At 43.0% G+C, this 17,999-nt stretch overlaps 1 protein-coding gene and 1 long non-coding RNA gene across 4 annotated transcripts in view; one reads left to right on the top strand and one right to left on the bottom strand.

Moving 5' to 3' along the window:
- Positions 1 to 6,152, top strand: part of NWD2 (NACHT and WD repeat domain containing 2) — a 142,541-nt gene extending 136,389 nt beyond the window's left edge. For all 3 annotated transcript variants that reach the window (XM_005286331.4, XM_042843445.2, XM_005286332.5), the window contains exon 7: positions 435 to 6,152. In XM_005286331.4, the coding sequence (XP_005286388.2) occupies positions 435 to 4,370 (3,936 nt within the window). In that variant the 3' untranslated portion in view covers positions 4,371 to 6,152. The remainder of the gene's footprint in view (positions 1 to 434) is intronic.
- Positions 1 to 17,999, bottom strand: part of LOC135983741 (uncharacterized) — a 164,392-nt gene that overhangs the window by 58,080 nt on the left and 88,313 nt on the right. The gene's annotated exons all lie outside the window — the stretch shown is intronic.

Here is a 17,999-nt window from a genome sequence, read left to right as displayed (position 1 = left end):
ATTGCTCCAGAAGTTCCATGATTTGTGTTTATTTCAAAATTTCAGAAGTCATTTAGTTCACCTATGCCTTTCCAATCATTAACTAGATTATCATGGTGAAGTGTGAGGAGCACATTTCATACTTCTGTGAACTTGTCTCCATTGAAAATCGCAGCTCCACTGCTGTATTACTAAGTGCTCTGGCAGTATTGCTTGAGTTAAAGATGACATATAATCTAATATTTCATTCGTGACATATAATATTAACACATTCTATAACCCCGCTATTAAGAACATTTCCACTCAGACAGGAACACTTCAAAACTAAACTTATGTTTTCAAACAAATTAATACTGTTTATAAAACCATAAGTAAAACAATTATGTGCTCTGTTATTGTGCTTCATTTGGCTCTGTTAATTTAGACATTAACTAAATTATGCTTCTACATTATAGGCTTATACTTGGCTGCAGGAAGAGATGGGACCAGAATCTGACCCTGTGGTAGTTATAAGATTTTTGGGATCCACAGAAATGAGTACAGATCTTAAGAATCTGCTTCAAAGTATTTGTGAACAATTAGCAATTAATTACCGTTGCCTAGTACAGAGTTACCCTAAAAAGATTCATGATCTTCGGGACTTGTTTATAAATCTGTTGAATGAGTCTTCATTTCACAGACCACTGGTTATAATATTTGATGCCCTAGAGCAGCTTTCAGATAACGATGATGCTAGGAAACTATGGTGGCTCCCCATTCACCTTCCCCGTTCAGTACGGATAATCATGTCAACACTGCCGAACAAACATGGTATCCTGCAAAAACTGAGGTGCCTTATTTATGAAGAGGACAACTACATTGAGTTGATTTCAAGGGACAGAAAGATGTGCAGCCAAGTACTGAAACATCAGCTGCTGCATGTTAAAAGAAAAGTAACATCAGGGCAACAAATTTATGTCAATGAAGCTTTTTCAAAGTGCACACTGCCTATGTTTGTAAACTTAACCTTCAGAGAGGTTAGGAACTGGAGATCTCACAAAGATGTTGATGAGTCCTCCCTTAGTGTCACTGTTCATGAAAGCATAGAGCAGTTATTTTGGTCATTAGAAAACAAGTGTGGGCTGAAGCTGTTGTCGAGAGCACTGGGCTACATCACAATGTCCAAATCTGGCCTGAGTGAAATGGAATTGGAAGATATTTTAGCTCTTGACAACAGTATTATGTATGAGCTAAATGAGAGTATCAGGCAATGTAATCCATTGAGGGTACCGTATATATACATTGCAAGGCTTAAGGAGGGCTTAAAGGGATACTTGATAGAACGGCAAGTGAAAAATATAACACTTCTTGTATGGGCAAATAGGCACCTGCAGCTTATTGCCCAGAAACTGTATCTCCACAGTGAGGAAGATGTACATGAAATGCATACGATCATGGCAGAGTATTTCCTTGGCGTTTGGTCGGGTGGAAGAAGGAAATCTTTTTATAGCGAAGATCAATATTTGAATGGGTGCCTTGACAATAACAGTAGAAGCGTGAATGATGAGGAGAAGCACTGTATGGATCTCACCTCTTTTGACAGGCAAGCACCTGATCAGCCGTGGGTCTTCCAATGTAATCCATTAGAGCCGGACATCTTTTTTGTCAATCACAGAAAAATGACAGAACTTTTGCATCACTTGACAAGATGTGGAAGATCAGACGATCTGCTGTATGGTGTTATTATGAACTTCAGCTGGCTGTACACAATGATTAAAATAGGACAGTTTGACAAAGCACTTTCCGACATAGAATTGGCTTATAACTATTCACAAGAAAAGGAGCTGAAATTTCTGGCAAGTACCCTTCGCAGTATAAAGTTCAAAGTAACAAAATATCCAGGTTCACTCTCTGCTGAATTGCAACAGAGGCTCCTTCCAGTTGTCAGCTCATTGCCTAAATTGAGGCACCTTCTTTTAGAATGTGACAGAGATGGACCCAAATACTGCTCTATCGTTCCCTTGCACTCCTCCATGGATGTGACTTACAGCCCCGAGCGACTACCCTTGTCATCCAGTTGCATGCATGTTACTGAGATCCTGCCTACTTTTAATCCAAATACAGTCATTGCTGCTTTGGAAAATGGCTCCATCAGTACTTGGGATGCAGAGACTCGCCAGCTATTAAGGCAAATTACAACAGCTCAATCTGTTATCTTAGGGATCAAACTTACGAGTGATGAAAAATATCTTGTAGTGGCTACAACGAAGAACACGCTTTTGATTTATGATAACCAAAATTCCTGTCTTTTGTCTGAAGTAGAAATTAAGGGATCAAAACATTGTGGAATTGGGGGAGGCTCAAATTTTATTAATGGATTTACACTGTCCGTTAATCATGCACTTGCTTGGCTGGAAGCTAGCAAAGATGTTACTGTAATCGATCTACTTTATGGGTGGCCTCTTTATCACTTCCACTGCTGGTATGAAGTGACTTGTGTACAGTGTTCTCCAGATGGAGTCTATGCATTCTGCGGACAGTACCTTAACACCACCACTATATTTCATTTAGGAAGTGGAGAGAAACTGTCCACCGTGACCTCCGAATTTTCAGGTGGATTTGTGAAATTTCTTCTTGTTCTGGACACTGCTCAAGAAATGGTGATGGTGGACAACGAGGGTGGCCTTTCAGTTTGGAATACTGAGGAAATCACAAATCCCCAACTGACAGATGACTTCGATTGCAGGAAAGAAGACAGCGAAGTTGTCAGCATTGAACTTTCTGAAGACCAAAGTGCAATTTTAATTTGTAAGGCACTCAGTATAGAACTTCTCGACACTCGCATGTGGAAAGTGGCTGAAAAGTTCAGAGCAAAACACAATGAGCGTTTTATATCTGCTGTGTTATCCAAAAACGGTGACTGTATAATTGCTTCTATGGAAAATACCTCAGCCATTTTTGTTTGGAGGAGAGATACAGGACAGTGTATGGCAAGCTTACAGGAAATCTCAGGAACCATAGTCAGACTAATTAAATCCAATCACCATAACATGCTGCTAACCTTATCCACCAGTGGTGTCCTTTCTATCTGGGATATAGATATCATAACTGCTATGTCCAACATTGACAAATCTGGCAAACCCATCCAAAGACTGGTGTTGCCAACCAGAGGTGAATTAATTTATACACTGGATGGATCAGAATCTGTACATAAGTGGAACTTCAGCACTGGATTCATTGAAGCTGTGTTCAAGCATGAAGGTATTGTTGAAAACTGTGTGCTGACCTCTTCTGGAGAAATAATGATTACATCAGATGACAAATGTAGCCAATATGTATGGCACACCATTACTGGCGAAAATATCTTCCGCATTAATGGGCAAAGGATATCTCAGCTGATGATTACACACAACGATCAGTTTGTTGTCTCGCTCTGTGAACAAAATGCCTCTAGAGTTTGGCGACTGGCCACGGGACACAGAGTTTGCAATATTTTAGTTGCCTTACAGAATGCATTTATAACCACTGCTAATACATTTGTAGTTGGAATGACAAAGAATAAAGTGTTGGCAGTAAGTCTCTGGACAGGAAGTATAACCAAGAAATTTTGCTGCGATGATGGTGCAACCATTGTTAATATTAAACTGATCCCAGACTGCCCAGATATTGTAGTGTTTATAACATCCACTGAAACAGTGAACATCTGGAGTCTTACAGAGGAAGTAATCTGCAGGCGTGTACAACTGCCTAATAACTTCTTAAAAGATTTAGAAGACTTTGAAATATCCCCCAATGGGAAGCTAGGAATTCTATCCCGTGGTGATGAGAACATCAATGTGCTTGATTTACACAGCGGCAAACTTCGTGTGGTTCATGCCCCTGGCATTATCTGGCGACAGAGGTTGTCCTGTGATGGCCGCTATCTTGTGTACATCTGTTTTCGTAATGAAGAGGACGATGACAATGGTGCCATCTCTAGTTTAATTGTAATGAGACTGGCTGACGGTAAAAACATTGGTGCTTGTTCCCTTTACAAAACTCCAACCTTTCTTTCTCTCTCACAGAGGCATTTGAATATTATTGTTGGCTTTGATGATGGAAGTATAGGTACTTACACTGTAGTGGATCGGGTAGATGCAGCACTGAAAATTAAAATTGCTACTTCAAATAGCCGTCAAATTTTCAGTAATGCAACACAAGTGATTAGGCCAAAGTGTCACAATTATAGCTTCAAGGTGAATGCAGACTGCATTTGGAGAGAGTCTACCGAGGTGTTTGCAAGAGATAGCCCCATCACAGTGACAGACCCTGAGACAAGTGAAACAACAACACCCAAAAAACACAACTACTGTTATGACAAAGTGTGCGCAGCCATAGATTGCAGAGGACACAGTTTTGCTGCTGATAACTGATTATAAACATGGACTAGTTTTCCTGAATACATAATACATTTGCATAGGCTAGTCTTCTGATTCAAAAGTAAGTACCAGTGCATTTCTTGAAAGACAAAGAACAGCAGAGGGTAGGAATGCTGTTTTTCTCAACAAATATTCTTACATTTATGTGAACAAAAATAAGCAAAAAAATCAACCAAATGTGAAACAAACATTTATCCAATGGGCTGCAGGGTTTTTTAAATTTTGGAATACAAGGTTTAGTCCAAGGTTAGATCCAGGGCCTTGACTGACAATTTCTAGCAATACTATTACAATTGTTATACCATTACAGGAATTAGAAAATCTTATTTGGGGGTTGACAAAGTTTTAGCTAGAGACAAAACTCCATTTATTGTTGGAGAGGAGGCAAGATACTCTTTTATAATCCAGATAGCCTCGTTGTGGAAAAAGCTAGGTCAACTGTTACCCTAAGTTTATACCCACTTGCAAAAATGTGTTTTTCTGCTTGATGGTGCAATGACAAGATGTCACCTGCCAACCTGGAACACTTGATGCATTCCATCATTTAAAGAAATAGCTACTTTTTTTAAAAAAATTGGGATTAACATTTGGGTTGAAAGGGGTAGAAGCCAATCAACATCAAACACATCTATGTGTGAGGTAATAAATCAGTCTTCATCTAAATGAAAGTACTGAAAGTTACAAACATTGCATGCAAGGATTTTTCTATAGTCTGATAAAAAAGAAAAACTAGTTATTACCTAGGTCATAAAAGAAGTTTAACACTGAAATTGTATTGTTTTTCTGTCTCTTTCACAGTGCATATTAGTACTGGATAAAACAAATACTTTTTCAAAGAGAAAGGGCATTAACAGATAAACCGTCAAACACCTGTTCACTTCTCTCTTTATGTTAAAAGGTTACTTATTCTCTCTGTTGTATAAGTTTGGAATATCTCTTAAATCCCTACAGTGATCTTAATAGAAAGCTTTCAGACATGCCATGTATTATTCTTGATAAAGTTTGCCTTATTACTACCATTCCTGTTCTTTCCTGTGTTCAACACAGATCAGATGACCAAATACTCTGGGACTAACAGAATATGCCTGTATATGTGCTGAAATATTCCATAAAATCTAAAGGCTGTCCAAAGGTTCTTTACTGTTCCAATTTGTAATACATTTCTTACTTTTACATACTGTATGTATGCTCCTTTGTGTTTCACTTCCTGCTTTAAGACTGTTCTGAGCCTTTTATACAGTTTTATCAGTTTCAAGGCAGAAATTGTGAAATATCGTCAACTATTTTTTTAAAAACAGTTTCACCTAACTAAAAGAAGTGGCTATCTGTATCTAAAGGGTGAAAAGGTCCCCCCAACCCCACCCTTTACTTATCTTAAACATGGCATGTCCTTGGCAAAGTTTTCAAAGAATTTAAACAAACTACATTTTTTCTTTTTGGGAAGTTGGAACTCCATGCCACTGCATTTCCAAGAAACAAATGCCAACCTAAGGGTTAACATAGTGTGTGAATGTTCTATGTAAAAGCCAATATAGTATATCAAGTGACTTGAATGACTTTTCCTAACTTGTTTGCAACTAATAGATCATATTGAATGTTTTTATGTAAACTTTGTATTGTTGGGAAGAATTACCCAATCAGAGATTTATATTTTCATAAATGTTAAATTTAGTTAAATTTTGTTACAGAGTTGTTAAATTAGAAATCTATTGCAGTCTTCAAACAATATACAGTCTTGTGTAATCATTGTTTGTATGAATAAACTAAGTAAATAGACTACTATGTGTGTGGTTTTAATTAGTAAAGAAATTTCTGAACGGGGAATAAATTATTAGGGCCAGGTCCTCAGCTGGTATAAATCAACAAAGCTCCAATAGAAGCTAAGCATTATTTTGAGGCCACAAGATATAAGTGATGCACAGGTTTTACACTGGCCCTCTGCATAGGGATGAATTTCATTCTGACAAATGGCAAGGACCTGAGAGGTGCTGAGTGCTTGCAGCTCCCATTGATTTCACGGAGCCCAGTACAGTACTCCTTGCACAAAAGCATTTCCACTGACTTTTATGGGAGATTCTCCTGCACAAGGAGTACTGAATGGGCCCATACTCAAACTAAATAAAAACTAAATATCTAAATTCTACCGTACAAAATGAAACAAAACAGTTGATTTGCCTATGAACCCGTAACATACCAAACACTGGCTGAGCTCGCTAAGCTACTTTTTTCCTAGGATTGGTGAATACCTAGAAGCATTCTCTCAATATCTGTGACCTGCTCATTAGAAAAATACAGTGACACCAGAAAACTGAGTAAATAACAGAACTTAACCCAGCCTGGAGAACATGGATGTTTAAAAAACAACAAACAGCTATCAAGATTTTAAACTGATCCAGTTCTGCCCAGTTCAGGAGCCAACCTCGAGTTTTGGCCCACAGAAGCTTGGTAGAATGGCTGAGGCCTACAGCTTCCAGATTTGCTGCTGATTTTTCAGGAGAGAATGCAACAATTTACTTTCTCATTGATAGCACAATTTACATCCCCACAACAAACTATCTGCTTCTCCCAAACTGAATGGCTTGATAAGTCTGCTTAGAAGGAGTCTCTCTTTTAAATTTTAAAGGGGAATTAAGCTGAAGTGTGAAGGTGGAGTCTTCTTTGGCAGACAAAGCTAAGCCTGAGGTCAGCCACAGAGGGTATGTCTACACTTCACTGTAAGCTTAGAGTTAATAGAACTTGAGTTAGCAGACCCTGGATTTGTTAACCTAGGGCTTGAGGGTTTACACTCATTTGTAATCCTAGGTTAGGAATTTTTGAACCCTGGGTCCCAACCTGGGGCTGCAGCATCTATATTGCATTATGTGGGCATGATTCCAAACACCTATATCCCAGACTTCCTAGCACCCTCCCAAAACGTGGCCAGTCTAGCCCTTTGTTGGTGCAGTGTGGAAAAACCTGACTGTCCACCAAACTTAACTTTCCAGAAGACAAAGAAAGTCAGCCCGTGGCACTGTGGGTTACTTTTAGTGGACTTCCAGAGCACAAGTCCATGGGCTGTGTCTAACCTGCAAAGCAATAAGGCTTGAACCCTAGGTCCCATTGTGACTCAAGCTTGGAGTTCACCCCCATGGGGGTCCTGGGACCTTGTGCTCCGAGCCCTGAGTTAGCACGATGTGTGTGTAGATGGAAGGGAATTAGGTTTGAGCCTGAGTTGAATCCTGGGCTTACACTGTAGTGTAGACATATCCAAAGAGAACATTTAATACCAGTCATTTTCCTCCGCCTGTTCTCTGTGGAAGACTTCAGTAACGAAGGCAACATGAAATCAAAAGGTTATATAACTGAATCGCCAACGAGAAGAAATACCTTCCTACTGCTCAACACTTGCAGGTAACTTTTCCTGACCTCACATTTGTGACACTTCTCAGGGCACCCATGGCTGTGAGTCACCTTGTTACCGCTGCCTCCAGCGCGGCTGAGTCATGGTTGGGTGTCAGCTCCCTAACACAACCAGCCTGCCAGCCACTCAAGCAGTCTCCTCCAGGCTACACCAGCTCTGCCCAGACCCGCCAACAGCAATTCTGCTGTTTGCCCAGGGAAAAACAATCAATGGCCCCCCTAGAAAGGGAAGGCTGAGGTTTACAACACTACTTTTTATCCTACTGATAACACATTAGAACCCACTGTGCATAAGTTGTGGCGTTGCTTGATCTAGTTAACTTTTTTTTTCCAGTTATAGCACCAGTGTTAGACAAATTGTGAGCCTAAATATAAGATGTAGAATTTGTTATTTTGAATTATATATTTAAATTAAATAAATACATTATGGAATGAAATTAATAGATAAACCATTTAAAGAAGCACAAAGTAAGAACACACCTAAAGTATCAAGTAGGCTAATTAAACACCTAATCATGATTCATGTGTAATCTAAAGACAAGGAAAAAACGGATATACAAGATGTAACTGAATATGACCAACAAAGTTAAAACATACAATACAATACTTGTGCTGCTGGTGCTGTGGGACATCAACACTCAGAGCAATGAGGAGACAGCAGGTATGGTATGCCACATCTACTGGGAGATCTCTGAGGAGGCGGCCAGGGGCGAAGGCAGAGGGAAAACCTGCACCTCGTTCCCTGGCTGAGCAGTGGAGGGGGCCCCTCATCCTGCGCTCGTGATAGCGGCTCATCAGCCAGTGCTAGCAGCAGCGAAGGAGGTCGGGGGGGACTAGCCCCAGCTGCCTCTCGGCAAACTTAGAAAGGCTCGATTGGGTGGCTGAACTTGCTGGGTTGTGTCTGGCACAGAGCTGCAGCCCCGGGGGAGGAAATCTGGTAATGCAGCGGGAGCTTGTTCCTCTTTAAAGTATCCCTGTCCTCAGCCCTGTAGTCAGAGAGCCAGCACGGAGGAGGCAGCAAGCTCCACGGTTCCCAGGCTGCTGTTGCTGAGGCTCTACCAGACTGCCAGACCAGCAGGGTGCAGCAGAGCTCTGGCAAACCGTTACGGTCACAATGAGGGACGGCGCTCTGTACAGAGCAGCAGCAGCAGGAAACCAGATTTCCATTTTTTTAATCTTTATTATTATTAAAAAAATACGTATCTATCTCATCCGCGTGGCTCTTTTAAATTGCCAGACCCCTGGGCAATTCACCTCTTTGCCCCACCTGTTGGTGGGCCTGACTCTGCCTTTGCCCTGTAGGTTAAATATATATGAACACCAGCCCCCGAATCCCTTCAAAAGTAGCCCTTTGGTAACCAACCCCACATCACTGGATACCCACAGAAATCCCAGATCAAAGGAATGGTGAACCCCCATTTACCAGTTTTATCTTTAATCACCGTTCCTGTGTACACACAGAATTTAAATTCAATTATAGTAAAACAAAAGAAATTTTAAGAAAAAATAGAGCTTTAAATAGAAATGGGGGTGAGTGATGGAAACAAATGGTTACATATAAAATAAAATCATAAAATGTGAACTACAGCCTAAACTTATTAAGAGTTACCTTCCCTATCTAATAAAGTAGTTTCTCACCCCAAAAGTTCTCAGATCATTCCTGTTCACTGCCAAGTGATTTTCATGTTTGTAGTTTGATGGTTTTCCCATTGACTTTTCTGTGTTGGTGCAAAGGTGGAAAATTGAGCAATATATGAAATAATCAGCTAGCAAGAGAGGGGTGAAAACTCCCTCCTATTTGAATGGGCCATTGCCAAGACTTATGATTCCTTGGTGACCACATTTCGTTCCAAGACCATAATTGCATAATTTTCAGTATAGTCACACTGTTCCTTAAATATTACCCAAACACACATATTACAATGTTTATGAATATCAACAGGTTACAGGCTTCCAGTGAAACCTCACATGCTACCCTTTATGGATAAATACCGTGAAAGTGGTGTATTAGGTGTAGTGAGTCTATCAGGACTGAGACAGGAGTAGCTTGTAATGAACAGTGAATCTTTTGCCAATTGGGACCAATGGGCCTCCCTATCACAGCACTGAAAGACACGGCAAACCAGTTTGCAGAAAATTACTCCAGCCTAGGAAAGCACAAGTTTGAAATGCCTCCAGCGTAAGACCTCTGCACGCTCATTCCCCTAGTACAGGCACAGCCTAGGGCAGTGCTTAATTTGTAATGAAAGAGGTGCCAGGGCTCAAGTAATTTTTTTGCATCCATAACTGGTGCAGCAAGCCCAGAGGTGCCGGGGCTATGAACTGCCAAACCTGGAGGTGCTGGGGCTCAGCCCTGGCAAGCTATGGCACAAATTAAGCACTGGCATAAGGCCCTATGCTGCCCTCCTTCCCAAGCCCCCGTGCAGAGGACATAACTGGGCGACTTGCTATGGGAACTCTGGGCTGCTCCAAACTGCAGAGCAGCCTACAGGCAGCCCTCAAGAGGCTGTTGTAAATTGGCGCACCCCTGCTCTAATATACACTGTGAACTGCTTCCAAAATAACAAGGGCACAAAGCTGGCTTAAAGCACAGAATCTTAACTGTTATCTTCAATGAGATTGTAAGATCCTTGGAGTAGGGATCATGACATCTAGTGGTTGTGCAACACACAACACAAAGAGACTGCAACCCTCACTGGGGCCATTGGGCATTACCAATGCAAATAATAACTCAAGTTATTAATAGTCTGAATACAGCCTGTTCAGCAATTATTCAGGTCGCGGGTTAGGAGAGTGAAAGGGCAGCATTCTGAAAGGGCCTTTCATCGATACACTTTTCTGAGTTCCAGTATCTAGAAATGCCAGCTTGATTTTTGACACACTGTTTTTCAGGTAATTGAACCAAAATGTGTGCAAGGCCCTTTGGATAGTTTTAATGAAGGATTCGTTTATCAAGTATCACTGTCAAATATTTAGACTGCAAATGTGACCCACTTTAAAGTTGTTGTAATCCACTAAGGAATGTACTCAAAATTATTGGAATAATTCTTTCTAGAGTACTGAGTGGCTGAAGAAGGAGGTAATGGGGCATAGAGCTTCTCACCTTTAGGTTACCTTTCAAATGTGGTCACTTTGATAGTCACTGAAAGTCATTCATTACCATTTGACTGCAGATTAGTGGCCATGTGAAATGAATTGAAGGTCTCAGACTAGGTGTTTCTAAATCACAGTGTCCACCCTCTCAATATAGAGAACATAGAGACTAACCCTTTGGTTATGAGCCCTCCAGGAAAAGTGTTGAACCATCTTATTAGGAACAATAGTAGGAAGCTTCCACTGCTGCTGCCATGCAATGTCTGTGCTGTAAGAAAACAGAGACCTTTACTATCCAGGACTGTCAGCTTGGCACTGAATTCACCTAAAAGCAAAGGCCTCGATCCTGAATTGCATACACGAGCTCTGCCCCAATCCCACTGTCACAACCTTCCACACACTAGTACTGATATTATTTTGGCACAGACAAAAAGTAGTAGGTCTCTGCTCAAGTGGTTTACATGCCAAGGCCCTGATCCTACAAACATTTCAGTACATGCTTCACTTTAAAGTCCTACTGACTGTAATGGACCTTCTCACATGCTTAAAGTGATGTGTATATGTGAAAGTTTCCAGGACTGGGGCTTCAAAGATAACAACAACTGAGGCCTCAATGATCATTCTAGGAGCATTATGACATAGATTAAAATGCAACATCCCAGAGGATGATGATGTTTGGAGATCATTTTTGTCTATATATTTTAGGCAGGGCCAGTAGTGCCGCCTATTATTAAGGTTGCCCGACACTTCCTATTATGAGACTGTTTTCAAATGTTTGTAACTTTGCCAAACTTTAACTTTTTGAGCTGAAATATTCCATACCAAGTGTCTGCCCCAGACTGATCTTTTTTGGAAAATTTCAGCCAAAATGGTTCAGCTGTTTCTGAGAAAGAGGTTAGGGGAAAATAACTTGTTTTGCCCATTTAAAAAAAAACAGACCTGCTGAGGGGGGGGGGGGGCGGGAAGGGGAATCAGTTGGACAAGGTGCCTGTGGGGGAAATGGGGACTGGAAGCTAAGCAAGGGGGAGGAGGAAAACTGGCACTGAGAGATGGGATGAGGGAGGAGACTGGGATTAGGAGTCAGGGCAGAAACTAGGACTGGGAGCCCTGGAGAGAAATGGGAGTGGGGCCAGAAACCCAGTAGGTGGGGGGAGATTGGGATTGGCTGGGCAAGGAGACTGGGATTGAGAACCAGTGGATGGGGTAATGGGGAAGAGGGGGGAGGCAGATCTGATAAGAAGTCACAGCGCAAAGGAGAGAACAGACACTGGGTGAGCAAAGGGATTGGGACAAGGAGTTGGGAAGGGGTCACACTAAAATTGATGGGGAGCCAGTGTGGGAAGACGGACAGGGAGCCATTGGGGATGGGAAATGTGGGTGGGAAGGCAGGGACAACTGGAGGCTAGGGAGGAGGAGGAGAGACAGATTGCATAAGGAGTCAGGAGGGAGAACCAGGGACTGGCTAGACAGGGAGACTGGGACTGGAAATGGGAGAAGACTGGTATGGGCAGTGCAGAGGGGCAAACCTAGGATTTGCTAGGCAGCAAGACTGGGACTGAGATAAGAAGCCTGAGACGTGGAGACTGGGCCTGGCTACATGAAGAGAATCAGACTGGGATGAGGAGCCAGGGTGGATAGGGACAGGGACAAGTTGGAGGGGAGAGGCAAAAAGAGGTCAAGGTTGGGGAGAATGGGGCAGAAGAATCTGTGCCCACTAGAGGACACTCCCCTCTAGAGCCTGGAATGGAACCAAGGTTCCGGAGTCTCACCATTCCTCTGCTGTTAGCAAATATCTGTGAATCCCACCAGCAAAATATCTCATCCCCCTCAAATGCTGGTCTACAGGATGCCAATCTATCCCCGCTGCTCTCAATTATTCTGTTAGGTTAAGTGGCAGAGGTTTGTGTCATGAATCTAAAGGTTCCAAACCTGCTGATGAACAGTGGGTGGGGGTGTCAATATGATGCCACATAATGGAATGTGTGTCTGGGGTTTTTTTCAGTTTGGTTTTGTAAAAACCTAGGAAATTATACACAAAACAATTATGTTAAAAGAACATAATTAAGATTGCAACGTTAAGCACTCAAAAGTTAGGAAGTGCCAGGATAAAGTTTGCCTGAGCAACCTTAATTCTGTCTCTTTAGCCTATGTATTATGATACGTTTCATTACAGAATCACATATTATTATGTCCTCAGAACCCCAGCTTCATAAAGTGCACAAGATGGAACTGTTGTAAGGATGAATCAGGACTGTGCAGTGAAGAAGGTTGTTGTCTGTATGACCGCTGCTACATTTATTAGAGAAGATGGACAGTGTGTACAATTTGAAGTAATGGAAACAGGAGGGCCTAGGCCCGCCCAAAATTAAAGGCCCTCCCTTTCAACTAAGGGGAGAAACCACAAAGTCCAGGCTCCAATTGATTACAGGGTACAACAAAGGAGAAAAGAGGAATGGGAGGGAGGTCAAGGGCAGAAAATCCAGGAACCGGAAGGAAACACCTGAGCAGAGAACCCCGGATAAAACCCAGTGCTCTTCTAAAACATCCCAGGAGTCAGTGGACACTGTCCAGAGGAACTCTGCACAGAGATGTAACTGAACAGCTGTCAGGGATGGTCTAGATAATACATATTCCTGCCTTGAGTGCAGGGGACTGGACTAGTTGACCTTTTGAGGTCCCTTCCAGTCTTTCGATTCTATGAACAAGGGAACAGAAATAGGCCCCAGTCACAGAGTATCTGCCCGTCCAGATTCCTATTTTTGGTGTGATGGATGGCCATCTTGGCCAGCACCAGGAGGAGGCTGACAAGAAGGTCCCATAACTTTATGGGGCCATGGCTGGGGTGTGCCAGGATCAGGAGATTTGGGGGAAAATGCAGCCAGAACCTCAGTAAAAGGTTCTGGAAAAGCCAGAATATAGGTGGCAACCAGATGCACCTTACATAGACGTGTGCCAGGGTGTCCCTCTCACTGCAAAAGGGACAGGTGTCAGGGAAGTCATGAACTGCACTGGGTACTTGCTCATGCTCACAACTCCATGAAGGAGCTGCCAACTGATATCCCTGGTGGGCCATGGAACCAGTGTGGGGTACACACTGGCCCACTAAGGTTTCTCTCCCTCCTCAGGTGGTGCAGGTCCCACCACTTGGTCACAGAGATTAGCTTTCAGGTCCTGAGGAGGTCCTGGTAGAAGACCAGCAGCTCAGAGAGGTCTCGGGGGACCTCTCAGGTGGAGATAAAAGAGCTGCTGGTCGTATCAGAGCCCTCGGATGTGGCAGAGAAAAGAGTGTGCCAGCACGCTCCAGGCTGGACTATCTGCACACTGTAAAGTGGTCTCTGCAGGGCCTGAAGACAGAAGGCATGGACCTAACTGCAGATGCAGACTAGGCCCTGTCCGCACTCCCACAAGAGGAGGCTCATGACCCCTGCAGACACCCAGTATAGCCCTGGCCAGAAAAACTCCAGGATCATCTTCTTTGAACAAAGCAACAGAGAGTCCCGTGGCACCTTTAAGACTAACAGATGTATTGGAGCATAAGCTTTCATGGGTGAATGCCCACTTCCCCCATGAAAGCTCATGCTCCAATACATCTGTTAGTCTTAAAGGTGCCACAGGACTCTCTGTTGCTTTTTACAGATCCAGACTAACACGGCTACCCCTCTGATACTTGTTTGAACAGTGTGTAGTAAATAAGGCAGGGGATTGCAGGAAAAGAAACAACAGTCTCATGGTTAAAGCGGTTTAATGCTGCCCTATAGAACTAGATTCTATCCCTGCCTGTGCCACAGAGTACTTGTGTGTTGCCGGGCAAGTCATTTAACCGAAATTTTACACTGATGGTCACTGTGTTACACTCATTTTCTGGGTACCCGACTTCAAACCTTAGGGTTTGATCAGCAGAAGTGCTGAGCACTCACAGCTGCAACTGAAATCACTGGAAGCGGTGCGCTGAACATACAAAGTGCTATATAATGTTAAGTACTCTGAAAAATCAGGTCCTAGGCATCTCAAATTGGACATCCAAAATTAGTGGATACATCTGCCCACCCCTCCTTCAAGTCTCTCTGTGGTCTCAGTTCCCCATCTGTAAAATGGGGATAATAATACACTCTCATCTCACAAGGATGTTGTGAAAATAAGTTAATATTTGTGAAGAACTCTTATAGTAATAAGCACTGCAGAAAATCCCATGAGGAAATTAATAATTCTATCTTCACAGCAGGGAGTGAATAGTGTGCAGTAAACAAGGCCTGGGACCAACCAGTGAACCAATGAGGAGAAAACAAAATATTGAATGAAGAGAGCACCATCTATGCTGTGCACTGAATGAGGCGGGGTCCTGTGGAAAAAAATAGTATGTGATCATATAATTAAAGTTTTATCATAATGCATACCCACACATAGGAGCTAAATTAAGGTTATACTGGTAATCTTAATTCTGGCGTTTCCTAACTTTTGAGTGCTTGACTTCGCAACCATAATAATGTTTTTTAAATGCAGGTTTTTTGTATGTAATATGTATATGCAAAATAAAGACAAGAAGTGATTAGAACAAGAAGGGTCAGATTGTGAACTCCTTACCATCTTGGTAAGCACTAATTCACATGAATGACTTCAGAAGGACTACTTGGGTGAATAACTCCACATCAGTGTGAGGAGCGGGTCCACAATCTGGCTCAAAAGTTTTAGGTTAAATAAAGACTAGTAATTCCATGTGTAGGGCCAGATCCTGCCATGCTTACTCATGCTGAGCACACTGTTCACAGGTAACCCATTGAAATCACTTTCAGATCCAACTCTGGTTCATAGTGAAGGTTATAACCTGTCACCTGCTCATCTCACTAGGCTGAATCCTGATCCCACTCAAAGGCAAAGTAACATAAATGGAAGCAGGAGCAAGCTCATGGGCCCAATTCTGATTTCATACCAGTGTAAATCAGGTGGAAGCAATGTAAGTGTCAAGTATCAGAGGAGTAGCCGTGTTAGTCTGAATCTGTAAAAAGCAACAGAGCGTCCTGTGGCACCTTTAAGACTAACAGAAGTATTGGGAGCATAATCTTTCGTGGGTAAGAACCTCACTTCTTCAGATGCAAGTAATGGAAATCTCCAGAGGCAGGTATAAATCAGTATGGAAATAACGAGGTTAGTTCAATCAGGGAGGGTGAGGTGCTCTGCTAGCAGTTGAGGTGTGAACACCAAGGGAGGAGAAACTGCTTCTGTAGTTGGATAGCCATTCACAGTCTTTGTTTAATCCTGATCTGATGGTGTCAAATTTGCAAATGAACTGGAGCTCAGCAGTTTCTCTTTGGAGTCTGGTCCTGAAGTTTTTTTGCTGTAAGATGGCTACCTTTACATCTGCTATTGTGTGGCCAGGGAGGTTGAAGTGTTCTCCTACAGGTTTTTGTATATTGCCATTCCTGATATCTGACTTGTGTCCATTTATCCTCTTGCGTAGTGACTGTCCAGTTTGGCCAATGTACATAGCAGAGGGGCATTGCTGGCATATGATAGCATATATAACATTGGTGGACGTGCAGGTGAATGAGCCGGTGATGTTGTAGCTGATCTGGTTAGGTCCTGTGATGGTGTTGCTGGTGTAGATATATGGGCAGAGTTGTCATCGAGGTTTGTTGCATGGGTTGGTTCCTGAGTTAGAGTTGTTATGGTGCGGTGCGTGGTTGCTGGTGAGGATATGCTTAAGGTTGGCAGGTTGTCTGTGGGCGAGGACTGGCCTGACTCCCAAGGTCTGTGAAAGTGAGGGATCATTGTCCAGGATGGGTTGTAGATCACTGATGATGCGTTGGAGAGGTTTAAGCTGAGGACTGTAGGTGATGGCCAGTGGAATTCTGTTGGTTTCTTTTTTGGGCCTGTCTTGTAGCAGGAGGCTTCTGGGTACACGTCTGGCTCTGTTGATTTGTTTATTTATTTCCTTGTGTGGGTATCGTAGTTTTGAGAATGCTTGGTGAAGATCTTGTAGGTGTTGGTCTCTGTCTGAGGGGTTGGAGCAGATGCGATTGTACCTCAGTGCTTGGCTGTAGACGATGGATCGTGTGGTGTGACCGGGGTGGAAGCTGGAGGCATGAAGGTAGGCGTAGCGGTCGGTGGGTTTTCGGTATAGGGTGGTGTTAATGTGGCCATCGCTTATTTGTACGGTGGTGTCTAGACAGTGGACCTCCCGTGTAGATTGGTCTAGGCTGAGGTTGATGGTGGGGTGGAAGCTGTTGAAATCATGGTGGAATTCTTCCAGGTGATGAAGATGTCATCAATATAGCGTAGGTAGAGAAGGGGCATGAGTGGACGAGAGCTGAGGAAGCGTTGTTCCAGGTCAGCCATAAAAATGTTGGCATATTGTGGGGCCATGCGGGTGCCCATAGCGGTGCCACTGGTCTGGAGGTATATATTGTCACCAAATTTGAAATAATTGTGCGTGAGGATAAAGTCACAGAGCTCAGCAATAAGTTGTGCTGTGTCATCATCAGGGATACTGTTCCTGACAGCTTGTATTCCATCTGTGTGTGGGATGTTTGTGTAGAGAGCCTCTACATCCATGATGGCTAGGATGGTGTTTTCTGGGAGGTCACCAATGCATTGTAGTTTTCTCAGGAAATCTGTGGTGTCACGGAGATAGCTGGGAGTGCTGGTGGCGTAGGCGTAGGGTCTGAGTAGGGAGTCCACATATCCAGACAGTCCTTCAGTGAGAGTGCCAATGCCCGAGATGATGGGGCGTCCAGGATTTCCAGGTTTGTGGATCTTAGGTAGTAGATAGAATAACCCCGGTCGGGGCTCTGAGGGTATGTTGATTTGTTCCCGTGTTAGTGTAGGGAGTGTCCTGAGTAGATGGTGTAGTTTCTTAGTGTATTCCTCAGTGGGATCTGAGGAAAGTGGCCTGTAGAATTTGGTATTGGAGAGTTGTCTGGCGGCCTCCTTCTGGTAGTCAGACCTGTTCATGATGACAACAGCACCTCCTTTATCAGCCTCTTTGATGATAATGTCAGGGTCGTTTCTGAGGCTGTGGATGGCATTGCGTTCTGCACGACTTAGGTTACGAGGCAAGCGATGTTGTTTATCCACAATTTCTGCCTGTGCACGCCGCCGGAATATTCTATGTATAGGTCCAGACTGTCATTTCGA

This window comes from Chrysemys picta, chromosome 5, assembly GCF_011386835.1.
Source record: "Chrysemys picta bellii isolate R12L10 chromosome 5, ASM1138683v2, whole genome shotgun sequence".
NCBI lineage: Eukaryota > Metazoa > Chordata > Testudines > Emydidae > Chrysemys > Chrysemys picta.
The sequence above is the reverse complement of the archived record's forward strand: the minus strand, read 5'-3'. Positions and strand labels throughout refer to the sequence as shown.